The 25306-nt window shown below is 43.9% G+C and overlaps 4 protein-coding genes across 5 annotated transcripts; all 4 read left to right on the forward strand.

Moving 5' to 3' along the window:
- Positions 1-6644: 6644 nt before the first annotated feature.
- LOC139554549 (elongation factor 1-alpha, oocyte form-like) lies at positions 6645-10219 on the forward strand. Its single transcript, XM_071367433.1, has 8 exons — positions 6645-6760; positions 7521-7677; positions 8207-8386; positions 8488-8784; positions 8884-9034; positions 9122-9378; positions 9466-9700; positions 9802-10219. Exons 2-8 carry the CDS (start codon positions 7534-7536, stop codon positions 9921-9923), a joined length of 1386 nt encoding a protein of 461 aa, XP_071223534.1. The 5' UTR covers positions 6645-6760; positions 7521-7533; the 3' UTR covers positions 9924-10219.
- A 230-nt stretch (positions 10220-10449) lies between these two features.
- On the forward strand, positions 10450-14363 carry LOC139554548 (elongation factor 1-alpha). Its single transcript, XM_071367432.1, has 8 exons — positions 10450-10564; positions 11161-11310; positions 11829-12008; positions 12118-12414; positions 12594-12744; positions 12844-13100; positions 13315-13549; positions 13889-14363. The coding sequence occupies exons 2-8, from the start codon at positions 11167-11169 to the stop codon at positions 14011-14013; spliced, it is 1389 nt and encodes a 462-aa protein (XP_071223533.1). The 5' UTR covers positions 10450-10564; positions 11161-11166; the 3' UTR covers positions 14014-14363.
- A 453-nt stretch (positions 14364-14816) lies between these two features.
- On the forward strand, positions 14817-19458 carry LOC139554546 (cyclic GMP-AMP synthase-like). Its single transcript, XM_071367431.1, has 7 exons — positions 14817-15003; positions 15416-15738; positions 16802-17034; positions 17448-17676; positions 17942-18229; positions 18377-18476; positions 18608-19458. Exons 2-7 carry the CDS (start codon positions 15423-15425, stop codon positions 19164-19166), a joined length of 1725 nt encoding a protein of 574 aa, XP_071223532.1. The 5' UTR covers positions 14817-15003; positions 15416-15422; the 3' UTR covers positions 19167-19458.
- Positions 19459-21386: 1928 nt separating this feature from the next.
- On the forward strand, positions 21387-24618 carry LOC139554551 (large ribosomal subunit protein uL5). 2 transcript variants are annotated; one of them, XM_071367438.1, is made up of 6 exons: positions 21387-21492; positions 22207-22357; positions 22497-22603; positions 23414-23545; positions 23664-23774; positions 24546-24618. In XM_071367438.1, the coding sequence occupies exons 1-6, from the start codon at positions 21487-21489 to the stop codon at positions 24573-24575; spliced, it is 537 nt and encodes a 178-aa protein (XP_071223539.1). In that variant the 5' UTR covers positions 21387-21486; the 3' UTR covers positions 24576-24618. The 2 variants fall into 2 exon arrangements, with proteins under 2 accessions (XP_071223539.1, XP_071223538.1); XM_071367437.1 differs by having other exon boundaries at positions 21454-21519.
- Positions 24619-25306: the final 688 nt, after the last annotated feature.

Below are 25306 nucleotides of genomic sequence, written 5' to 3' on the forward strand. Positions count from 1 at the left end.
AAGACAAACAATGTATACGAAATGCTTCAGTCTGGTTTTAGACCCCATCATAGCACTGAGACTGCACTTGTGAAGGTGGTAAATGACCTTTTAATGGCGTCAGACCGAGGCTCTGCATCTGTCCTCGTGCTCCTAGACCTTAGTGCTGCTTTTGATACCATCGATCACCACATTCTTTTGGAGAGATAAGAAACCCAAATTGGTCTACACGGACAAGTTCTGGCCTGGTTTAGATCTTATCTGTCGGACAGATATCAGTTTGTCTCTGTGAATGGTTTGTCCTCTGACAAATCAACTGTAAATTTCGGTGTTCCTCAAGGTTCCGTTTTAGAACCACTATTGTTCTCACTATATATTTTACCTCTTGAATGTCATTCGAAAACATAATGTTAACTTTCACTGCTATGCGGATGACACACAGCTGTACATTTCGATGAAACATGGTGAAGCCCCAAAATTGCCCTCGCTAGAAGCCTGTGTTTTAGACATAAGGAAGTGGATGGCTGCAAACTTTCTACTTTTAAACTCGGACAAAACAGAGATGCTTGTTCTAGGTCCCAAGAAACAAAGAGATCTTCTGTTGAATCTGACAGTTAATCTTGATGGTTGTACAGTCGTCTTAAATAAAACTGGGAAGGAACTCTGGGTTACTCTGGACCCTGATCTCTCTTTTGACGAACATATCAAGACTGTTTCAAGCACAGCTTTTTTCCATCTACGTAACATTGCAAAAATCAGAAACTTTCTATCCAAAAATTATGCAGAAAAATGTATCCATGTTTTTGTTACTTCTAGGTTAGACTACTGCAATGCTCTACTTTCCGGCTTCCCGGATAAAGCACTAAATAAACTTCAGTTAGTGCTAAATACGGCTGCTAGAATCCTGACTAGAACCAAAAAATGTGATCATATTACTCCAGTGCTAGCCTCCCTACACTGGCTTCCTGTTAAGGCATGGGCTGATTTCAAGGTTTTACTGCTAACCTACAAAGCATTACATGGGCTTGCTCATACCTATCTTTCCGATTTGGTCCTGCCATACATACCTACACGTACGCTACGGTCACAAGACGCAGGCCTCCTAATTGTCCCTAGAATTTCTAAGCAAACAGCTGTAGGCAGGGCTTTCTCCCATAGAGCTCCATTTTTATGGAATGCTCTGCCTATCCATGTGAGAGACTCGGTCTCAACCTTTTAAGTCTTTACTGAAGACTCATCTCTTCAGTAGGTCATGTGATTGAGTGTAGTCTGGCCCAGGAGTGTGAAGGTGAACGGAAAGGCACTGGCGCAACGAACCACCCTTGCTGTCTCTGCCTGGTCGGTTCCCCTTACTCCACTGGGATTCTCTGCCTCTAACCCTATTACAGGGGCTGAGTCACTGGCTTACTGGTGCTCTTCCATGCCGTCCCTAGTTTGTGTCGGGGGCTAGGGTCAGTCTGTTATATCTGGAGTACTTCTCCTGTCTTATCCGGTGTCCTTTGTGAATTTAAGTATGCTCTCTCTAATTCTCTTTCTTTCTCTCTCTCGGAGGACCTGAGCCCTAGGACCATGCCTCAGGACTACCTGGCATGATGACTCCTTGCTGTCCCCAGTCCACCTGGCCGTGCTGCTGCTCCAGTTTCAACTGTTCTGCCTGCGGTTATGGAACCCTGACCTGTTCACCGGACGTGCTACCTGTCCCAGACCTGCTGTTTTCAACTCTCTAGAGACAGCAGGAGCGGTAGAGATACTCTCAATGATCGGCTATGAAAAGCCAACTGACATTTACTCCTGAGGTGCTGACTTGTTGCACCCTTGACAACTACTGTGATTATTATTATTTGACCATGCTGGTCATTTATGAACATTTGAACATCTTGGCCATGTTCTGTTATAATCTCCACCCGGCACAGCCAGAAGAGGACTGGCCACCCCTCATAGCCTGGTTCCTCTCTAGGTTTCTTCCTAGGTTTTGGCCTTTCTAGGGAGTTTTTCCTAGCCACCGTGCTTCTACACCTGCATTGCTTGCTGTTTGGGGTTTTAGGCTGGGTTTCTGTACAGCACTTTGAGATATCAGCTGATGTAAGAAGGGCTATATAAATACATTTGATTTGATTTGTAGTTTTGACGTCAGAGGAGTCTTTTTTTTTCTTTTTTTACTCTGGCCATTTTAAAGTCAGCTGGGACGCAGCCAGTGGTCAGGGATGAGGGAAATTAGGAATGGGAGAAGGTCTCCAGCGATGGTCTGGAGGAGGGGATGGGGTTGTCGGGCGGCCGGACATAACTAGTCGCAGGATTTCATCTGGAGAGAGAGGGGAGAAAGAGATCAAGGCATAAGGTAGTTCTGTGTGAGTGGGACCAGTGGACTCAATAGGCTGAGTTAATGAGGAGCAGATGTTGTCAACCTTCTTTTCAAAGTGATTGATAAAGTTGTCCATAGAGGGAGAGTTTCCTAGGGTTAGAGGCAGAAGCTTGACATTTTGAATGATAGAGACTGGCTTTAGCAGCAGCCCCAGAGGAACAGAAGGTAGAGAGGAGGGACGGAAAGGATGATAGGTCCTCCAAAGTTTTTTAAATTTTTGCTCAGCTGCCCGAACCCCTGTTCTGTAAGCTTGCAATGAGTCACTCAGACACAGAACAGGAGGGGAGGGCCGGGCGGGAGGAAAGGGCGAGTCATTGGATGTGGAAAGGGAGGAGTGTAGGGTCGAATAGGCAGAATCAGGAGACCGGAGGGAGAAGGATTTAGCAGAAGGGAGAGATGATAGGATAGAAGAGGCGAGAGTAGTGGGAGAGATTGCGATGGCGCATGACCATCTGGGTAGGGGCTGAGTGGCTAGGGTTGGAGGAGAGGGAGACAGAAAAGGAAACAAAGAAGTGATCAAAGACCTGGAGGGGGTTTACAGTGAGATTAGTAGGCAAACAGCCTCTATGCCAGGCTCTCTGAGTCTGCTGGTCCACTACAGATTCACTAATTCTGTTTTTTTTTTTGCTGTCGGGACAGTTAGTGGGATTCTGCCCGAATTAAACAGTTATCTGCCCTGCCAATTTGATGTACATGATGTACAAATACAACATTATGTATTATACCCCCAAGGCAAAAGTTGTCATTTTAGTGTCAGTTTAGTGAGGCCCCAGGACAAAATGAAAGTAGCTAACAGTAGGCTCCATGGGGGAAAACCTGTAATTAAAGTGGCACTCCAGTCTCCTTTTCAGCTCATTTAACAACTGATTTACTTAACAAAAGGTGGTACAGGTAGTCATCAGCATGCTTCAGTCCTAATCCGGCTAGCCGAAGCGCATACTCCCTTAAAAGACCTTCACTTGAAAAACGAGAAAAAAAAGCGACAGTAGTACTGTCTGTCCCTTAATAGTCAGAATTAATCTAAGATCACTCAGGAAATCTGTCATAAATTGGAGGGAGGCTGATGACATCGACTTCCCATCAAACCAACTCCTTGATTGCCATTGAAGTTTGCTGTTGTGTCTGGAAAAAAAAAAACTTTCTCAAAACATTATTATTATAATTTTTTTACCCTTTTGTGTGTGTGCTTTAATGTATTTATACTTGGGATATTGCTTTCAACAGTAAACGTTCAAATATCACTGGAGGATGTCTTACAGCATAGTTTTCTCCTAGTCCCTCTTTGTCAGTCATACCTGCGCTCATCCCCTTCCCCTTTCTGGTGGACTGCATTTATTCAGTCCTTTAGCTGTTAATCATAGCACTACAGTGAATGCACAATCACCTCCTACCTACTTCCCATTTTGTTTCACCTACTTGTAAAATAAACTTAGCTGAGTATTCATAACACAACATATGATTGTCATATTTTATCATAACTGTTATGTCACATTTTAAAGCTGAATGCTTGTTGTCACTGCGTCCCTATTAAAAACAGGAATACATATAGGAACCGAGAGAGTGTCTCTTCATAACATTGTTGGGTGTGGTTTAGCAATGGTTTAATTATACAAGTTTGGGTGGCGTTGGGCGTCAGCAAGCCAACCCAAGGTTGTAGATTCAACAAATTGCCCTTTTGTTAAGAATGTAGTTAAGTTCCATTCGCCTGCTCTTCTGGTTTTAGTGCTGCAACCACCCTTTACTTGTTGGCCTTTTTTACTGTGATATTCTGCGCTAGATCCTTCCTCATTCTTAAAGGTAGACGCAGTACTGTATCATCTTTAAGGATTAGGGACAATCAGGGCCCATTTCCTGTGTTTAGTTTATTTATGATAAATGTGCAAACATTTTTGACACATAAAACCCAGCCAAATATGTGGGCCAATGTAATGGGGAAACTTTAATGAAATTAACCATTTGTCCTGTTTTCTGATATATCAGGCCAACACTTCTTAAAAGATCCTCCTGAACTCTCTGAGGAAGGCGTCTGACACGCTGAAATGTAATCCTGAATAAACCTAAAGATCCATGCATCTTTCTGAGTGCTCCTCTTTCTTCTTTGGGATAGTCATCTTATAGCTGGCAGGGTAAGATGTTTTTTGTCTGGCCCCCTGAAATCCTGTTCCTGGCCAATGCATCTGCGCTTCTATTCACCTTTGCTTCCACCTGTTTTTTTCAACCTCTTCCGGCTTCCCATCCTATATCTCCTCTCTTCCTCGGACACTATCTGTGCATTCGCCCACTATCTGTGACATGGTTTGTGAGTACCCTTCTCTCTCACCCACTCTCTCTTTCCCCCTCTCACTGTGCTGTGAGCTGATTGAAAGCAGCAGCTGAGCTCTGTGACTGTTACCTGAACTGAGGAAAAGATAGTCGGGAATGGCGTCACCGCGCCAAGGGATGCCAGCTGTCCTATATCAGGAATTCAACGGTGATGGGGACAGTACGGAGACTGCAGGGCCCTGAGTCGGACCTCTGTGACCTCTCCACAGCATCCTTTGGAATAGGCTCAATAGATCAGAATATATTGATCATATATTGGACAAATGTCAATATCCACATCATCAAATCTTTGTGGTGCTGGGAATGAAATAATTCAATGTTTATATTGTAGTTTGTTTGTTTTTTGGAAAAGGTTGACTGAAATGTTGATAAAAAAAACATGCATTTTCCTCACTAATATTTATCATGAAACACACTCACTGACTAGGCTATGGGGAAAAGGAACTGTAGAATGTAGAACTGCAATCAGTTACATCACCCAACTTTGATCCAGTGTTATAGAATGTAACATTGCTTGTGGACTGGGTGGGCAACACAACAAGGAGAGGTTTAACATGGCTTTTACTATATTTATTGGAGAATTTGCTTGATATGATCATTATGGAAAGCACTCAGTGTTAGCATTATACTCTGCGAATGTGAGTGGAGAATCTAGCGGGACTCCCTCACACTCATTGACCACTGTAGTCACTCATCTTGGCCTGGTCTGAACCTCTTTAGAATCTGAATGTGTGTGAGATGTGGTGGAGGTGCCCTCCAGGCCATTGAAACAATGAGCCTGGCTCTCCCTTTTCAGTGCACTGTTTGAGTGAAAATCTATGTATTTGTTATGTTGATTAGGTCACCTAGAGTCAATACAGGTGGATGGTGATAATGAGAAAGTCAAGGGCATGTATTTTCTGTCTAGTGTAGCCTGCTCCTGAGGCAATAATCCCAAAGATGTGCTTCTCTTCACCGACAGTTTATGGTCCACAGAGGAAAAATGTATAATTTAAATTTGATATGACAATTGTGTAAACACTATGTACTAATGTTGAAAAAAAAAGGTGTATGAGATAATAGAATTTCCTTTCTAGAAAACAGGCTTCGATCATCTCACTCAGGTTTATGAGACAGAGTGAGGATTGGTTTGTTGAGATAACTAATCACATTCAACATACAGTGGGGAGATTTATTTTCAGATTACAGTTTAACTCTGTCAGTTGAGTTATTGAATGAGTCTCTGGTTTATTGTTCATGTTTTTCTCATGCCAATAAAGAGTGTGTTTGGACAGTGTTATAGGGAAAAAGACAGAGACAACATATTAGATTGTATACAAACAATTATAAAATTCAAATTTGAGGTGAATTAGAATGTTTTGTATTGACAATTTTTGTTTTGTTGTACAATTAAAGCCAGAGTGAGGCTGACAATTAGGATGGTAATGCAACAATATATCAAGTAGCCCCTTATGGGAATCATCAACGTTCTCAAACCTCCAGCATCATCATTGAATATGATAGATTTTCAAGAAGAAGCAAACATCCAGAGAATCCAAATATTTGAGGTCCAATGATAGGCTAGTCTTGACCACTTGGGGTTATTTAATCAATTTATCAATTACCAAGCTATGTTGTTTTTAGATTATTTGATTGAATGAGAAAGGATTACTTTCAAAATAGAAAATATTTTACATCATGACATAGCAGGCGAGGATCGTTTCTCTGGTTAAGGGAACAGTTTATGTATGACCAGAAATTACTTTTGTAGAAGGTTATGAGAATTTACGCAGCAGGTTATGAGAATTAACGTGGTGAATTCTGAGAATTAGGTAAAGGTTCGGAAAGGGGTTAGCGAAGAGCTAAGAAGAAGACAGAAAATCAACTTTTGATGTAAATTTGAAATAACCTGTATTCCCTCTATCCTTGACCAGTTTTTAGCTGAATTGTGTGTGATTTGCGGATTCGAATAGGGAGGGGAAAGGAAGCGGGGGTGCAACCCAATCTGGCCACCTCCCCGTGTATAAAACTCCAACTCAACCATCATTCTTTCTCTTTCTGTTACCTGGCTAAGGGCAACAGCAGTGGTAGTAGCAGTGTGATTTCGTAGTGACACCGGTAAGCGCGTTTATCATCATTAAGCCTCAAGTGGTTTCAAAAACGGGCCTAATCTGTTCTTGAATTTACAAGTTTCTTATGTTTTCATTTTGTATTTTTTTTATAGCTAGCCGTATTGCGAAAATGTACTATAGCTAACACATTTCAGTTAGCCTTCTGTCTGTCGTCTCAATTAACCTGTGGATTTGATGGTGTAACGTCAAGGATGCTGTGATCTTAAATTACCTTATACAAATGGCCCTAATGTTGTCTTTACTAAAGTTTTTAGTTTGTCAGAAAATTACACTTTTCGGTTGGGGGAGGGGAAACTTGGGGGGAAAGAACAAAGGATACTAAAGCAGTGGTCTGTGTGGCTGACTAACTAAATGGAATGTCTTTATTCCATTAATGTAAATTGCACGGTAGCCCAGACGACAGGTGTCGAGTTGTGATAGCTAAATTCCTTTAGGATATTTGGAAATCTTTCTGTAACTTAATACGACGTGGCCCAGAAGTAACACGTGTCTCGTTTGGCCCATGGCGGACTAAGGCCTACGTGGTCATGGCTCACTCACCCTTTGTAAAATCGCATCGGATGAGTTAACATTGTCGAGTGGTGACTTTTTTTTAAATGGGGTCCTATTCTTAATGGGATATGTATATTTTTGGACCATCGACAAAGATGCTCTGATGGTTATACAGAGTGACCGGCATTTTATTTGCAGCCATATTCCCAGAGGCAATGAGGTTTAGCTAAGTGGTTTATCTAATTTTATTTCAGAAACTAAGCGACCATGGGAAAGGAAAAGATCCACATCAACATCGTGGTCATTGGCCATGTCGACTCCGGCAAGTCCACCACCACTGGCCATCTGATCTACAAATGCGGGGGTATTGACAAGAGAACCATTGAGAAGTTCGAGAAGGAGGCTGCTGAGGTAAGCATTTTCTAAGCTTGTTGGTTACAATACTTCGGATTAAATGGCGACGCCAGCATGGTCTTTGAACAGCGAAGCCGGTAGGGTGTGTAACGAGTGCGCGCATGTGGGGTGGCGCTTGCGCGGGCCTAGCGTCCGGGTAATGACGATGCACTTTGTGTAATGGTGGCTGAGGCCTTCGTGGCAGGAAGGGTACAACGTATATAATTTTTTAGCTAACCATAACTTACTAAACGAATTATCCTAACCGGCTACGGAAAGTCGACAAGTTGTGTCCCATCTCTAGTAAACCCTTCATTGCACGCAGCCTCTATTTCCACTTAATAAAATGCATAAATTACGTTTCTGAAAGTAGACTGAACAATCCATTTCAGTTAGTTTTCTAATTCGTGCAAATGACTGGCATAGTTTCCCATAACATTCGAGGCCTGACCCTGAATGTTGTACTTGCTCACTACGCAATTTGACATGTAGCTTGAAACATTGAAGTTATTTGATATAAGAACTAATTTGACTTCCCCTTTTTTAGATGGGTAAGGGCTCTTTCAAGTATGCCTGGGTGCTGGACAAGCTGAAGGCTGAGCGTGAGCGTGGTATCACAATTGACATTTCCCTGTGGAAGTTCGAGACTGGCAGGTACTACGTCACAATCATTGATGCCCCCGGACACAGAGACTTCATCAAGAACATGATCACTGGTACATCTCAGGTAAGTGGGGCCCACTGCAATTAGACTGTACTGTTAATCTAAAGCCTATTAGTTTCAGTTTAACGTATTGGGCTGAGACTTAATTTCTCCCCCCCCCCCAGGCTGATTGTGCTGTGCTGGTCGTTGCTGGTGGTGTTGGTGAGTTTGAGGCCGGTATCTCAAAGAACGGGCAGACTCGTGAGCACGCTCTCCTTGCTTTCACTCTGGGAGTGAAGCAGCTCATCGTTGGAGTCAACAAGATGGACTCCACAGAGCCCCCCTACAGCCAGAAGCGTTTTGAGGAAATCCAGAAGGAGGTCAGCACTTACATCAAGAAGATCGGCTATAACCCTGCCACAGTCGCCTTTGTGCCCATCTCTGGATGGCATGGGGACAACATGCTGGAGGCTAGCCCTAACGTGAGTAGTCCATCCCCACAGTACACCTCTATGTGTAATAGTCTTGTCTGTCATTTGCATACATCCTACTGTTTCTAAATGGTTTTTCTCTTATTCCAGATGGCCTGGTTCAAGGGATGGAAGGTCGAGCGTAAGGATGGTAACTCCAATGGGGTGACTCTGCTGGAGGCCCTGGACAGCATCAGTCCCCCATCCCGGCCCACAGACAAGCCCCTTCGTCTGCCCCTCCAGGACGTTTACAAAATCGGTGGTAAGAATCTGTTAAACTTTGTAGTGACTGACACGCTAAGGCTTGGTTATTTTCGTTGGTTAATCTACTCTCCCCTGGTTTCCTCAGGTATTGGAACTGTACCTGTGGGCCGTGTGGAGACGGGCACCCTCAAGGCCGGTATGATCGTCACCTTCGCCCCCGCTAACGTCACCACTGAAGTCAAGTCTGTGGAGATGCACCACGAGACCCTGGAATCGGCTATGCCCGGTGACAACGTCGGCTTCAACGTCAAGAACGTGTCCGTCAAGGATATCCGCCGTGGCAACGTAGCTGGAGACAGCAAGAACGACCCTCCAATGGAGGCTGGCACTTTCACTGCTCAAGTAGGCATACTGTTTAAAGTTGGGTGGGGCAGGTTACGTCCCCTGACCATTGTTCTTGCGTTAATTGACCATGCCTTGTTTTTACAGGTAATCATCCTGAACCACCCTGGCCAGATCTCCCAGGGCTATGCCCCTGTGCTGGATTGCCATACTGCTCACATCGCCTGCAAGTTCAGTGAGCTCAAGGAGAAGATCGACCGTCGGTCTGGCAAGAAGCTTGAAGATGCCCCCAAGTTCCTGAAGTCTGGGGACGCTGCTATCGTTGACATGATCCCCGGCAAGCCCATGTGTGTGGAGAGTTTCCAGGAATACCCCCCTCTTGGTGAGTTATCCACAGGCCCTCGTCACCATAACATTAATAATCCTTGAAGGTTCTCTATGGTTCTGGCAAATTAGTAACGCTGCCTTTTCCATCTCCTGCAGGTCGTTTTGCTGTGCGTGACATGAGGCAGACAGTCGCTGTCGGTGTCATCAAGGCTGTTGACAAGAAGGCCGCCTCAAGCGGAAAGGTCACAAAGTCTGCCGTTAAGGCCGGTAAAAAGTGAATTCCCCTCCCACAGGACGTCCCTCGGGTGGCGCGGTCTGCTGCCCTACATCCTGCGGCGTCTCAAAACCTGAGCTCTATACTTAAGGACTGGTTAATGCTGATTAAAACTCATCGTAAAAGTTTCCGCAGGAAAGGAACCCAACGTGGAGACAATTGTGGCTTCGTCATTACTGGCGGTGCCTCTTTCAGTTAAATTGTGTAAATGGTTGAGAACTGAACCTGTTTGATTCCACTATTAAATTGGAAGGAAACTGCTGGTAACTAATAAAGGTCTTTAAATGTCTTGACCAAAAACCTTGCTGTTTTCCTTAATCCTTTCTCCTTGTGCTTGTAGTTCAGTGGGAGCTGCTCCATAGGGTAGAACAAGTGCAATACTGTATGTAACTGGTCTTTGCAGCTGGTTTGACACATCCTATCCCTGACAGCTGCAGGGCTGTGCCCAGTGATGGGTTTTTGCAGTCCAATCACCTTGGTGGGTTACACTGGTGCAACCAATAGCACCCTATTTTATTGATGACAGCCGTGCTTTAGCATTTGCAGTTCTCCCGCCCCTCACAGCACCGGTATAAAAATAAATGTGAGATCAAATTCTTCCCTTTTTCTCCGGTCTAAAGCAGGGATAACCGTAAACCTATGCAGGTTAGTGCAACAGAATGCTTATTTCAGGATGTACTGGTCATTAATGGCTTGTGTCAAAGCTTCACTCTTAAAACTGTTAGCTTAAAATTGTGATAATGGGATGGTAATGAGTTGTGCCAGCATAACAAGTAACTCCTCTAGGAACATGATTAAGGACCGGTCTAATTGTACTAGAGATGGGTGTTTTTAACTGCTCGTTTTCATTTGGATTCGTTAATGGTTATTTCGGTCCAGCATAGTCGATCCTTCATGTTTAGGGGGTAACGATCTACCAGCGAACTAATCGCCTGAAGTTAAACTAGAAGGATAACTAATTGGTTTGAGTTAGGGTTAGACGTGTGGTTATGTTTAACTCCCAACTAGGCGGTGTGTATGACTTTGGCTGTGGTAACTAGTGACGACTCAACATGGCCGGCTCGCTAGTCCTCCGATTTAACATGGAGGACGATTTGCGGATAGCACATGGTGCATGAGTTAGTGGTGCCGATGGGCGTCAAAGGCATCAATTTTATGAATCTGCTACCATGTTATTTGCATGTGTATTTTGTGTAAATATATTTGTGCATAGGTAGTTACGTCAGTTTCCTTTCAATCAGTAAATCATGGGAAAGGAAAAGATCCACATCAACATCGTGGTCATTGGCCATGTCGACTCCGGCAAGTCCACCACCACCGGCCATCTGATCTACAAATGCGGGGGTATTGACAAGAGAACCATTGAGAAGTTCGAGAAGGAGGCTGCTGAGGTAGGTTTGGGCGCCCTGACATTTCTCGGGATATTTTATGTCTGCAGCTATGAATAGCGATGTTTTAACGGGCGTGGTTACAAATAAATCCTTGGAAAGATTGCTTTGACACAAGCGACACCTACTGTACAAAAGTGTTTCGCTGTCAGTTGTGGCCAGTCATTCTGCGGTAACTGAATGCAAAAATGCCTTCTAAAAATGGTATTGAGTCATTTAAATGCAAATCGTTTAGTCGGGTAAAAAGAAATCACTTAAAATGAAGGTATGCAAATGATATGGTGGTCAAACGTATTTGGGCAACAGGATATTGCTGGAAAGAAACTTGCTCAACTAGCAGAATAATCTGATTAGGCAGTCATTTTGTGTTAGTCTGGATTGTGTAAATGACAAAACTGCCAAAAAATGATATGCTTTTGTAGTAGGCCTAATTGGGTAGATATGATCTAAAAATATTACAGAACTGTGTAGGCAATAGACTTATGTGAAATAAATGCAAACCTGATTCTCTGCTTGTGTAGATGGGCAAAGGCTCTTTCAAGTATGCCTGGGTGCTGGACAAGCTGAAGGCTGAGCGTGAGCGTGGTATCACCATCGACATTTCCCTGTGGAAGTTTGAGACCGCCAAGTACTACGTCACAATCATTGATGCCCCCGGACACAGAGACTTCATCAAGAACATGATCACTGGTACCTCTCAGGTAAAGACAAGCTTTAATAATCATTGCTGGTTTCCTGTTTCCTAATTATGAAATGATCAGTAGTGGCATTTTACCATGAAGTTTGAAGTGTGTCATGTCTTTGTCTCAGGCTGATTGCGCTGTGCTGGTCGTTGCTGGTGGTGTTGGTGAGTTTGAGGCCGGTATCTCAAAGAACGGGCAGACTCGTGAGCACGCTCTCCTGGCCTACACTCTGGGAGTGAAGCAGCTCATCGTTGGAGTCAACAAGATGGACTCCACAGAGCCCCCCTACAGCCAGAAGCGTTTTGAGGAAATCCAGAAGGAGGTCAGCACCTACATCAAGAAGATCGGCTATAACCCTGCCACGGTCGCCTTTGTGCCCATCTCTGGATGGCATGGGGACAACATGCTGGAGGCTAGCCCTAACGTGAGTAGTCCATCCCCACAGTACACTCCACCGCAGCAGTGTAGTTTTAGGTGGTCATATGCCTAAATGGTTAGGGCTGGAATGTTATAGAAGGTAAAGCACTGACAGGTCAGCAAGCCTCATCCTAACTTTGATCCACACAAAAACAGTAACATCGTTTCTTCTGTTTCCCATTGCAGATGGGCTGGTTCAAGGGATGGAAGGTTGAGCGTAAGGAGGGTGGCGCTAATGGTGTGACCCTCCTGGAGGCTCTGGACTCCATCCTGCCCCCCTCCCGCCCCACCAACAAGCCTCTCCGTCTGCCCCTGCAGGACGTCTACAAAATTGGAGGTAAGAACCAGTCATAGATCAATATGTTTCAATATACTGGTTATTTTCTTTAGACATGAAGAGGATGGCTCTTGTGGGTAAATACTTGCTTCCCTTTAGGTATTGGAACAGTGCCCGTGGGCCGTGTGGAGACTGGAACCCTGAAGGCTGGTATGATCGTTACCTTCGCCCCCGCTAACGTCACCACTGAAGTCAAGTCTGTGGAGATGCACCACGAGACCCTGGAAGCGGCTCTCCCCGGTGACAACGTCGGCTTCAACGTCAAGAACGTGTCCGTCAAGGATATCCGTCGTGGCAACGTGGCTGGAGACAGCAAGAACGACCCTCCAATGGAGGCCGGCAACTTCACCGCTCAGGTGAGAGATGGGACTGATTTTAAATGTAGATTTTGTTAAGATAATAGAAAATACTCATATTTCCAAGTCTACTTTCCTTCATGTCTCGTTTCTGGCCAAACATTTGCACTTTCATTAAACGTTTTTTAAATTCAGTTTACCCACGTTCCAACCCCCTGTCAATGTAGTTCTAGATTCTATCCCATCCTTACCCAACCTTTACCCCAATCCTCAGGTCATCATCCTGAACCACCCGGGCACCATCTCCCAGGGCTATGCCCCCGTGCTGGATTGCCATACCGCTCACATTGCCTGCAAGTTCAGCGAGCTCAAAGAGAAGATCGACCGTCGTTCCGGCAAGAAGCTTGAGGACAACCCCAAGGCCCTGAAGTCTGGAGACGCCGCCATCATCGTCATGGTGCCAGGAAAGCCCATGTGTGTGGAGAGCTTCGCTGCCTACCCTCCCCTCGGTGAGTCACACACTAATTCCTTATGATGACGATTCTGGGTCTTATTTATGCAGTGCTATTGAAAAACTGAATGTTACGTGGGGGGTTATCATCACTGTATAGGACCCATCTGGGTAATGCAGCCGTTTGGTGTTGAAAGAACTCACCACACATTTACTGTTGATTGCTTGTAAGATGGTGAAGAGATCTTACTAGCCTCAATACCTTACAACGTCACTTACAAAAACTCTTTAGGAACTACAATGACTTTACTGTAGCAAAACTAATTTAGCCTGTTACACAAAAAAATCATTCAGGCCTGTCCAGTAACCATTTCTCTTTGCTGCTGCATCGTTGCAGGTCGTTTTGCCGTACGTGACATGAGGCAGACCGTGGCTGTTGGTGTCATCAAGGCCGTCGACAAGAAGGCTGCCAGCACTGGCAAGGTGACCAAGTCCGCCGTTAAGGCTGCCAAAGCTAAATGAATTCCTGCTCCAGACATCCAGCAACAACAAAGCGTGTCACCGGCATCCCATCCTGCAGTGTCTCAGAACCTGAGCTCTCTACTCAAGGACTGGCTAATGCTAATAAAAACCCATCGCAAAAATTTTCGCAGGAAAGGAAAGCAAATATTCGAAGAATAATGCTTTAGGGAAAATGATGATAAAATAAAAACCATGAACATGAACTGCCAAAATGCTGCTGTTTCTTGATTCTCATAAAGCCAAAACGCTGAATCAGTTACTGTTGGATACATACTGCTATCTATCATGAAATTATATGTTGTGCTAGAATATTAAAATAAAGTCTGGTTTCTGTTGCTGTGAAACATTGAGCTAATTGTCAAATTTTGGATTGATTTGCTGAATACACTCCATTGGTTTACAATATTGGCTACAAACAGAAAATAATACCAACTTCTTTGAGGAATATTCAATAGATATGATTCACTGCCTCCGTTTTAAGCATTCTCTCCTTTGAGTTACATCAGAAATGTATGTGAGAAATGTAAGTGCTGTGGATAAACATGTCAGTACTGTTGATTCCTATTTTCAGAGAAGAGTGATTTCTCAATAGGTGAAATAGTATCCCGGTAAATGTCGGCTACTGTCAAGGTAAGGGGTTCTGACAGAAGGAGAAACTAGTTGCGTGGTTTTTATATACAAAAGCTTTCACAAGCCAAGTAGAGCATGACAAATCTTTATGGAATGACGTCATACGGGTGAAACCTCTTCCTTACTCTGTCCCTAGCAACACCACACCTAGAATTCAATTGTGCAGTCCATGATCCACTGCTCCAGAGACAGGGGGAGCAACGGTCTATTATCTTTGATATGTGACATCACACTTGGGAAATAGAAAAAGAATAGTGTCAGGAACCAGAATTACTCGAGCTGACACAGAGAGGAGCAATAGTGACGTTTCAATGTCCCCCTAGCAAGCTGCAATTTGTGACAACGACTGGGCAATAGCAGGTAAGTCTTAACAACCCCTGTAAAATGTCACAATGGTTGAATGATTCTCTAACAATCAGTCTGGGATTATGAAGAAATGGCCGCAAGCGAAGTTGTCTAGAGTAACATGTAGCCTGGTTTAGGTAAGGTCTAGGAACCACAATTACGTTCAGTCCTCTGGGCAGGACCTCAGCATTACAGTCATTGTACATTGTATGTACCGTGCTTAAAATTACAAAGAACTTAGTAATATGATCTCTGATACTACGTTACTATGCACCTACTAAAGACTGAGCAAGGTTGTTTTTGTTACTGCGCGGTCCCGTCCCATATACTTTCAACCTAAAAGAGGATATTCAAATTCTATTTATGTCATTCTCGTTTCTCTGAATCGATTGATTTGTGTGTGTTTGTGTGCGTGTGTTGATCACAGTAGAAAGATGAACAGAACCACACCTCAGAGGAGATCATCCTCCAGGAGACAGACCTCAGTTCCATCCACACCCTCTATAGAGCCCCAGACAATTCCTCAGTCATGGGCCCTCGCCAGGACATCGTCCACCCCCGTCGACCTCCAACCTAGCCTGGGCAGAGAGGCAGAGGAGGGTGGGTATCTGGACAGACAAGATGGAGATGGAGGCCGCCCCATAGAGGACTCTCAGACTGGGGCATCGTTGGGTCAGGAGACTGATGGAAACTCCAGTACCCCAGCCACACACAACTCACCCCTCCCTAGGCAGAGACCACACCTGACAGGTAATAGCACGGTCGACCTGCTCGCTTCAATGGTATTGTTGATTGTCCTCATCTGATGTGGGTATCATTGTATGTCAAAGACGCTAAGACAATCAATCAGTAAGATGTTACATTCATTCGTCTAGCCAGAATTCATATTCTGAGTTGAGTGAATTTTTGCATCTGCAATGTTTTGGAGCCCTCCCAAGTGGCGCAGTGGTCTAAGGCTCTGCATTGCAGTGCTTGGGGCGTCACTAGAGACCCGGGTTCGATCCCAGGCTGTGTTGCAGCCGGCCGCGACCGGGACGCCCATGAGGCAGCGTACAATTGGCCCAGTGTCGGCTGGGATGTCCTTGTCAACTAGCGGTCTAGCGACTCCTTGTGGTGGGCCAAGTGCATGCACGCTGACTTCGGTTGCCAGTTGTACAGTGTTTTATCCGACACATTGGTGCGGCTGGCTTCCAGGTTAAGCGAGCAGCGTGTCAAGAAGCAGTGTGGCTTGGCAGGGTCGTGTTTCGGGGGAACGCATGGCTCTCGACCTTCGACTCTGCCGAGTCCGTACGGGAGTTGCAGCGATTGGACAAGACTGTAACTACCAATTGGTTTGAAAAGGGGGTACAAAGTACAAAAAAATTATTTGTTTTGGAGATGAAGTTCATGTGTGCATAATCCTGTAAAACGGGGCGAAAATTGCACCATTCATGCTTCAACACTATGAGTCAGATTCAGAAAACTTTAATGTCATCAGAGGCAATTCATCTTGCTGCAGTCATAAAACATACAACATCTAAAAATGTAAAATAAATCGCAAAGGATATTTACGAACAAATAGGCAGGGCGTTTGCCATATTCTGAATGCCTAACCAAGCCAATCCGAGAGTCTCCCTGTAATATTATCTGTAGCACCTTATCCTTGTACTGGCATCTCACCTTTTTTTATCTCATTGTTCATCTCTCTTTGTGCCTCTTGTACACTTGTTTCTTCTTATTAAGCACCACTTTCAATTATTTGGTCACCCATGCTTTGTTGTCAGGAAATATGCTCATCTGAGACAGTCCTGCCAATACTTCGATCTGTCCACAGCCCAGAACCCCACACCAGGGTACGAGCTGGCCCCTATCACCCCAGAGCTGGCCCGCTGGATCAGGCTTCGGTCACAGGACCTCAAGCTCTGCCAGAGTGACCGCCAGTGGGCCGTGGACTTGGTCAACCATCTCCGGGACAGCCTGCTGGTCTTCCTCAAGAACAGTGACGAGCAGCCCTACTTCCAGTCAGCCTCTGTGCTCAACAGTGGTTCATACTACGAGATGGTTAAGGTAACTCACACCATGAGACGGGAATTGTCTCTGGCTGGTGGCTCAATTAAAACCCATGAACACAAAATAATTACCGGCAGCAAATTATCCACATTTTCACTAAAGGTGTGTTTTTATAAACATGGATGAACCATGAGCGACTGATTAAGCAGTATCTATGAGTCAATACTGATCCTTATCTCTGACATACTGTACATAATAGGAAACATGACATGCAAACATGGAGGTCGTTGTTCTTCTTGTGTTGAATGTCAAGTGTTGCTGTTTGTAAGTCTTTTGGACTTACAAATCTGGGTCTGTCAAACCTGCCTTTTGCATTCAGTGAGTATACTTTACTGTTATTAGAATCCTGTGAACGAAACGAAATAGCATGTAAATAATACATAGTACCTATTACCATTGTGTGCCAACAGATACACAACCCAAATGAGTTTGACATGATGCTGAAGCTCCAGTCTCCTTCCCGCCTCAAAATGACTGAGCTGGACCAATACCACGGCCTGTTCTACGAAGTCGCCCTATCCCGACCGACGCGTTCCCACATACGGTCTTTCCTATTGGAAGATGGGCTCACCATCTCAGCCAGCAAGATCATAAGTGAAATGCACCGTCTGGTCCGAAAGTTTATCAGCACCTACAAAGGTGTGGTAACTGATCTATATTCACCTGATACTTTGGAAATGCAGTCATACAAGTGCTCACCTACCCATACTGTGTGTTATATACTGTATCTTGTCCAACTGGTTTATCTGTGGATGCTATGTTGTTGAGGGGTCAATATGAATCCTTGAGTCTTAGTGGTCGGTGTCCACATCTCCAGCCACCTATATATATATTAGTAATATAAACTGTTTGTCTAAATATGACATGGCACATACCTGTATGCTTTTGTGTGTTCTTTGATCAGCAGTGCCTGGAAATAGCTGCCGTTGGGTTGTGAATAAGAAGCGTCCAAACTCCCCAGCGGTGACCCTTTCCCTGTTGGAGGTGGATAATGGGAAAGAGGAACTACTTTCTGTGGATGTGGTGCCCGCCTTGGAAGTGCCCTCCTCACAGGGCTGGCCTCTGGCTGCCCGCGCCGGCCCAGATGTGAACAACTGGCTGGGGAAGAAGACCCGGCGCTCTCTCACCCACCAAACTTGCTTCTTTGTGCCCAAGAAACCACCAGGGCGTAACCTCAGTGAGGCAGCTAAAGGTGTGTGTAACATTATTGTTGTTTTTGTGCCAGAGCCATAGATGTATGTGGATAGATTTTGTCATGATTGATACAGTGAATGTGAATGATATTTGTCCTTTTATTTAAAATGATTCCCTTTTATTTGTGGCTGCTTGTCTGCTGCAGAGAGTTGGAGGATTTCCTTTTCTCACATAGAAAAGGAACTAATCAAGACTCATGGGAACAAGAGGACCTGCTGTGAGAGCTCTGCCACCAAGTGCTGCCGGTCATAATTCACTCTACTACAGCATTTACCAGCACCTGTGACTCATTTAGCCCTAATACTGAACAAATACCTTTATGTGAAGTCATCAACATCATGAACAATACCGCTCTTTCTCTCCTCCTCTTCTTTAGTAAGCAGTGCTTTAAGCTCCTCAAGTGTCTGATCGAGGGACTGAAGAAACGCTACCCTCAGGAGCTGGATGCTCTGTGCTCCTACCACGGGAAGACAGTCTTCCTACACACCCTTTCCATCAGGGCCCAGGACTCCCTGTGGACACCCCATCATCTGCCTGCCTGCTTCATGCACCTCCTAGGGGCCCTGGAGGGCCACGCGAGGAGCGGCCTGCTACCCCACTTCTTTGTCCCCACCTCCAACCTCTTCGCCGCACCGACCTTCCCACGCAAAGCTCTGGTGTTTCTGACTGAGGCTCTGGAGGAGCAGAGGAGACAGGGGCTTCCCCTTTTAATGCCCCCGGCTCCAGCCCCACCACTGGCAGTACACTCCCCCAGTAACTCCCAGCCCCAGCCATCCATTGTTGTACAGCAGACTCATGTTATCCAGTCTCCTATTATCCAGCCACCCCAAGTTATTGAGACAAAATTCTTCGTGAAAATGTTCAACATTTTTGCTTTGGTTGTGTCTTTGGTCTGTGTTGTTTGTTACCTCTGCCCATCTGTGGTAGGAAGGTAGCAGAGACAGTCCATCTACAGCAGAGGGCGCTAAAATGTTATGCAGATGTAGAGAATGGTAAGCCCTTTTTAAACAGATTTTTATTTATCTCTAAATTATGTCTTTGCTCTTAATAAACACAATGAAACATTTAGCCCAAAAGTAACATTTCTGTATTTGTATGTTAATGCTAAATCTATGCAAATTACCAAGAATATAGTAGCTATACAATATATTGTTTACTACTTCTGTCCACTACTCCAATGTACTCCATGACAAACTTTTAAATAAAATATATTATGTATCAATGAAACACTTGTCCTGCATGTATGATCCTATATGATTTATTATATTGTGTGTGTGTGCGTGCGTGTATAAAATCCTTGTGCGTTGCAGTCCTTCTATAACAGAGTTGCTGGTCTGTTTAAAAAAAAATAATAATAATTTCACCTTTATTTAACCAGGTAGGCTAGTTTAGAACAAGTTCTCATTTGCAACTGCGACCTGGCCAAGATAAAGCATAGCAATTCGACACATACAACAACACAGAGTTACACATGGAATAAACAAAGCATACAGTCAATAATACAGTAGAATAAATAAAAAAAAGTCTATATACAGTGAGTGCGAATGAGGTAAGATAAGGGAGTTAAGGCAATACATAGGCCATGGTGGTGAAGTAATTACAATATAGCAATTAAACACTGGAATGGTAGATGTGCAGAAGATGAATGTGCAAGTAGAGATACTGGGGTGCAAAGGAGCAAGATAAATAAATAAATACAGTATGGGCATGAGGTAGATAGATGGGCTGTTTACAGATGGGCTATGTACAGGTGCAGTGATCTGTGAGCTGCTCTGATAGCTGGTGTTTAAAGCTAGTGAGGGAGATATGAGTCTCCAACTTCAGTGATTTTTGCAGTTCGTTCCAGTCATTGGCAGCAGAGAACTGGAAGGAAAGGCGACCAAAGGAGGAATTGGCTTTGGGGGTGACCAGTGAGATATACCTGCTGGAGCGCGTGCTATGAGTGGGTGCTGCTATGGTGACCAGTGAGCTGAGATAAGGCAGGGCTTTACCTAGCAGAGACTTGTAGATAACCTGTAGCCAGTGGGTTTGGCGATGAGTATGAAGCGAGGGCCAACCAACGAGAGCGTACAGGTCGCAGTGGTGGGTAGTATATGGGGCTTTGGTGACAAAACGGATGGCACTGTGATAGACTGCATCCAATTTGTTGAGTAGAATGTTGGAGGCTATTTTATAGATGACATCGCCGAAGTCGAGGATCGGTAGGATGGTCAGTTTTACGAGGGTATGTTTGGCAGCATGAGTGAAGGATGCTTTGTTGCGATATAGGAAGCCGATTCTAGATTTAATTTAGGATTGGAGATGCTTAATGTGAGTCTGGAAGGAGAGTTTACAGTCTAACCAGACACCTAGGTATTTGAGGTTGTCCACATATTATAAGTCAGAGCCGTCCAGAGTAGTGATGCTAGACGGGAGGGCAGGTGCGGGCAGTGATCCATTGAATAGCATGCATTTCGTTTTTCTTGCATTTAAGAGCAGTTGGAGGCCACGGAAGGAGAGTTGTATGGCATTGAAGCTCGTCTGGAGGTTAGTTAACACAGTGTCCAAAGAGGGGACAGAAGTATACACAATGGTGTTGTCTGCGTAGAGGTCGATCAGAGAATCACCAGCAGCAAGAGCGACATCATTGATGTATACAGAGAAGAGAGTCGGCCCGAGAATTGAACCCTGTGGCAACCCCATAGAGACTGCCAGAGGTCCGGACAACAGGCCCTCCGATTTGACACACTGAGCTCTATCAGAGAAGTAGTTGGTAAACCAGGCGAGGCAATCATTTGAGAAACCAAGGCTGTCGAGTCTGCCAATAAGAATGTGGTGATTGACAGAGTCGAAAGCCTTGGCCAGGTCGATGAATACGGCTGCACAGTAATGTCTCTTATCGATGGCGGTTATGATGTTTTAGGTAGGACCTTCCAAAATCTGTATGGAAGGAAAGGTGATGGCAATTATTTAAATCAAAACTAATGTAATGACATAACTGAGATGGATGACTAGCTGATGGATGTCCTAACTGATTACATTACAATTTCCCATATTTTTTCTTTAATAAATATTTTTGAGTTCTTGAATCTAAATATAATTATATAAGCCCAATTTAAGACTGCTAGATACAGTTTTACTGTACTTTATTATTGACTTTGTGCGCTTATGGAACCGTTCTTCAAATTCATTATGTTACGTGGGGCCCATTTATTCGAACACTTGCCTATAAATTTGCTGCGCCGGAAACGTTTCGACCTCTTCTAGTGGTTAAACATGGCGGTAAGTACAGCGTTTACACATAAAATGGCGAGTTTTCTCGGTTTACATTTTAAATCCACAATCATCAGCGTTATATGGCCAATATCTCATTGTTTTTATAGCCAGATATGACTAGGTTCATGTGCAGCATTGAAATGAAGTTGTATTACGGCCAAAATGTCATGGACCACTGATTTAATTGAATCATCAGTAAGGGCTAGCGACATAGATGTTGTATTTGAGGTCTCTCCCCGAATACATTTTTCAATGCTTTGTTAGTTACCGCAAAATAGGTAACTGGAACGTCCGTATACGAACCGTGCGAAAATATTGTAAACATTCTGTAAGAAGTAGTGACATTTGACTCCGCAACATTTTAATAGCGAACTGTCTAGCAGCCGGGGATATGCACAGGCATGTCCGTGTGGCAGGTTTTAGTGGTTAACTTAGGAAGTTAGGAAGGTAAGTAATACCTTGAATCACGTTTTTGAATGGATTTAAGTCTGTGTGAACACGTATGGCTTTTTGGGAACAGCTTAAAGATGGACTGTGTTGTCTATTGACCAGGATTTATTAGCTAACTAACTAACGTTAACAGTAGTTAGCAACATGTTGCTATTTTGCCTGCTAGTTAACTTAACCAGCCTGCATAACATACATAAGTTTCATTATTGGCTAAGTTACATTGTGTAAATGTTAACCTTCCAGCCTCATGATATCTGTATATTTCAACAGGAACAGGGCGAGAAAAAGGAGAACCCCATGCGTGAGCTTCGCATCCGCAAGCTCTGTATGAACATCTGTGTTGGGGAGAGTGGTGACAGACTGACCCGTGCTGCTAAGGTGCTTGAGCAGCTGACAGGCCAGACGCCTGTCTTCTCCAAGGGTAGGTAAACTGTGTTTTGATTGTTTGTGCTTTTAATCTGTGGCAGGGTGTTTGAGGGTTAGTTAACACTTACTGACACATTCTATTTGTCAGTGAAATGTGTTATGCTTACAATTTGTCTTTCACCGGTCCCCCTCAGCCCGCTACACTGTGCGATCCTTCGGCATCCGCAGAAATGAAAAGATTGCTGTCCACTGCACTGTACGTGGAGCTAAGGCTGAGGAGATCCTGGAGAAGGGACTCAAGGTGCGCTTTCAATATTACTTATTTATTAGAAACACTGCAATACATTTTTAATTATATAGTTTTAATGACCTTGCACATTTCTTAATCGCCATTAATTTGTCATGGGAATGTTTCTGACACCTTTTAGGTTGGGTCTTAGTGTAGTGGTAGCCTCCAAAACATTGGCTGCTGTTCGTAGTGTTCTAGAATTATGCATACTTTTAGGGCCTCAGGTAGCCCAGCGGCTAAGGGCGTTGGGCCAGTAAACAAAAGGTAGCTGGTTTGAATCTCAGAGCCGACTAGGAGAGGTTTGTCAATTTGCCTTTGAGCAAGACCCTTAAACCCAATTTGCTCTGGAGAAGAGTGTCTGCAAAATCAAATGTTATTTGTCACACACATGGTTAGCAGCTGTTAATGTGAGTGTAGCGAAATGCTTGTGCTTCTAGTTCCGAATATGCAGTAATATCTAACAAGTAATCTAACAATTTCACAACAACTACCTTATACACACAAGTGTAAAGGAATGAATAAGAATATGTACATAAAAATATATGAATGAGTGATAGCCAAACAACAGCATTGGCAAAATGGTATAGAGTACAGTATATACATATGAGATGCGTAATGTAGGGTATGTGAACATTATATAAAGTGGCATTGTTTAAAGTGACAAAATTAAATGTTTTGCGTTTTCACTCATGTTCAACATCAACCAACGGTGTTTTGTCAAGGGTGTGAACTTTGTCCACATGGTTATGAATGTATTTAGTCAAATTGTTTTAAGTTGCTATATGTTTCCCTTACTAATTGGTGTAACGCATCCTTCCAAAGGTGCGTGAGTACGAGTTGAGGAAGAACAACTTCTCCGACACGGGGAACTTCGGCTTTGGCATCCAGGAACACATTGATCTCGGAATCAAGTACGACCCCAGCATCGGTATCTATGGACTGGACTTCTACGTCGTGAGTGGCTTCAAATGCTTTTTAAATAACGTTTGATTTTACACGCCTGTTGGTATACAATACTTTTTGCATGCCTTCTAATCTCAACCACCCTCTTTCTCTCCTTTCATTCTGTCAGGTCCTGGGCAGACCTGGCTTCAGCATCGCTGACAAGAAGCAGAAAACCGGTCGCATCGGTTTCAGGCACCGCATCCGCAAAGAGGAGGCCATGCGCTGGTTCCAGCAGAAGGTGAGGCTCAGTTTGAGCTATGATCTAACTGATTTTGTTTGGTTTCTCTAAGGGTGGTCAATGGTACCTGCAAATGGCTGCCGTTTATTTTTTTACATGTACATCAGAAAAATGAATCTGACAGGTGTCTGATTTACCAGTTTACCAGTAGGATTCTGTCCCCTATTCCTAGGAGCAGTAATGCTTGAGTCTTTTAAAGCTGCAATATGTCACTTTTTGGCAACCTGACAAAGTTCACATAGAAATGTTACATCTGTCATTCTCATTGAAAGCAAGTCTGAAGTGGTAGATCTGTTCTATTTACAATATTTCTATGCTTCTTGTTGAGTTTATGTAGAATTTATATTTTGTACACCAGCTGAAAATATATTTATTTTTTGGGTCAAAGAAAATATATTTCACAGCTGTTTAGATGGTACAATGATTCTTTATGCTATACTTGTTTTGTCACGTGAACTGTTAGAATTTTTGCAATCAATAAATGGTGAGCTATAACTGCATAGCCTGTCAAACTATCTTTGATGTATGTGTTGCCATTTGGCAGGAATGAAAACTGCATTCACACTGCCTATTTGCTTGTAAGATTGCCAATACCTGCTCTAACGCTATTGGAAGAGAACTGTCAGCTGACCCTTGTTCGACATTTTTGTCACAAGACTATTGGTTGAAGATTATGGATTTGGTGTGGATTTTGACAAGTCTGCCACTTCTCCTGATTTGAGTAGACTTCTTTGCTGAGCATTGTAAGCTAATTCTTCTCTTCTTTTTCAGTATGATGGGATCATCCTCCCCGGGAAGTAAATCACCTTTGGCCTTGTTCATAACAATAAAATAAATAAATTAACTGTTTGTTCTGTGATTATTAAGTACCGGTAATGTGTTATGCATCCTATGCTGGCTTTATAGTTAAGTGAATCCAGATTTAGTTTAATTGTGCATAAATGGAGACGTAATGGGGTTACAGTAATGTGTATTAAATTGGAAGAATGGCGCTTGCTATTTTAAAGGGTAAATATTAATATGCAATGTTAGTGTTGTGGTTGAGAGCAGGCTGTATGGGTCTGTATTGCTGTTTTTTCCTCGGAAGCGTCCATTGTAAAATAAGCTATACAGGCAACAATATTTGCTCAGTTCGAGTACAGGATGGGAAATGTAACTTAATTTGTATTTAATGGCCAATATTGACGGTTGGTTGAAGTTCTACAGCTGCACTATGGAGGGCATAGTGACTGGTTGCATCACTGCCTGGTATGGCAACTGTTCAGCCTCTGACCGCAAGGCACTACAGAGGGTAGTGCGTAGGGCCCAGTACATCCCTGGGGCCAAGCATCCTGCCATCAGGACCTCTACCAGGTGGTGTCAGAAAGGCCCTAAAAATTGTCACTATCCACCCTTGTCATAGATGGTTCTCTGCTACTGCACGGCCAGCGGTACAGGAGAGTCCAGGTCCAAAGGTCACTTTACCTCTACCTACATGTACACATTACCTTGACTAACATGTGCTTCTGCACATTGACTCTACCGGTACCCTA

Source organism: Salvelinus alpinus, chromosome 26 (assembly GCF_045679555.1).
Source record: "Salvelinus alpinus chromosome 26, SLU_Salpinus.1, whole genome shotgun sequence".
NCBI classification, from domain to species: domain Eukaryota; kingdom Metazoa; phylum Chordata; class Actinopteri; order Salmoniformes; family Salmonidae; genus Salvelinus; species Salvelinus alpinus.

Bases quoted from the DNA above. Each gene is read 5' to 3' on its own strand.
- LOC139554549 (XM_071367433.1), top strand. From the start codon at position 7,534: ATGGGAAAGGAAAAGATCCACATCAACATCGTGGTCATTGGCCATGTC. The intron at 8,387-8,487 runs GTAAGTGGGGCC...CCCCCCCCCCAG, and splicing joins TGATCACTGGTACATCTCAG to GCTGATTGTGCTGTGCTGGT. The intron at 8,785-8,883 runs GTGAGTAGTCCA...CTCTTATTCCAG, and splicing joins TGCTGGAGGCTAGCCCTAAC to ATGGCCTGGTTCAAGGGATG.
- LOC139554551 (XM_071367437.1), top strand. From the start codon at position 21,487: ATGGCGGTAAGTACAGCGTTTACACATAAAATG. The intron at 22,358-22,496 runs GTAGGTAAACTG...GGTCCCCCTCAG, and splicing joins GACGCCTGTCTTCTCCAAGG to CCCGCTACACTGTGCGATCC. The intron at 22,604-23,413 runs GTGCGCTTTCAA...ATCCTTCCAAAG, and splicing joins TCCTGGAGAAGGGACTCAAG to GTGCGTGAGTACGAGTTGAG.
- LOC139554546 (XM_071367431.1), top strand. From the start codon at position 15,423: ATGAACAGAACCACACCTCAGAGGAGATCATCCTCCAGGAGACAGACC. The intron at 15,739-16,801 runs GTAATAGCACGG...ATCTGTCCACAG, and splicing joins GCAGAGACCACACCTGACAG to CCCAGAACCCCACACCAGGG. The intron at 17,035-17,447 runs GTAACTCACACC...GTGTGCCAACAG, and splicing joins CATACTACGAGATGGTTAAG to ATACACAACCCAAATGAGTT.
- LOC139554548 (XM_071367432.1), top strand. From the start codon at position 11,167: ATGGGAAAGGAAAAGATCCACATCAACATCGTGGTCATTGGCCATGTC. The intron at 13,101-13,314 runs GTGAGAGATGGG...CCCAATCCTCAG, and splicing joins CCGGCAACTTCACCGCTCAG to GTCATCATCCTGAACCACCC. The intron at 13,550-13,888 runs GTGAGTCACACA...GCATCGTTGCAG, and splicing joins CGCTGCCTACCCTCCCCTCG to GTCGTTTTGCCGTACGTGAC.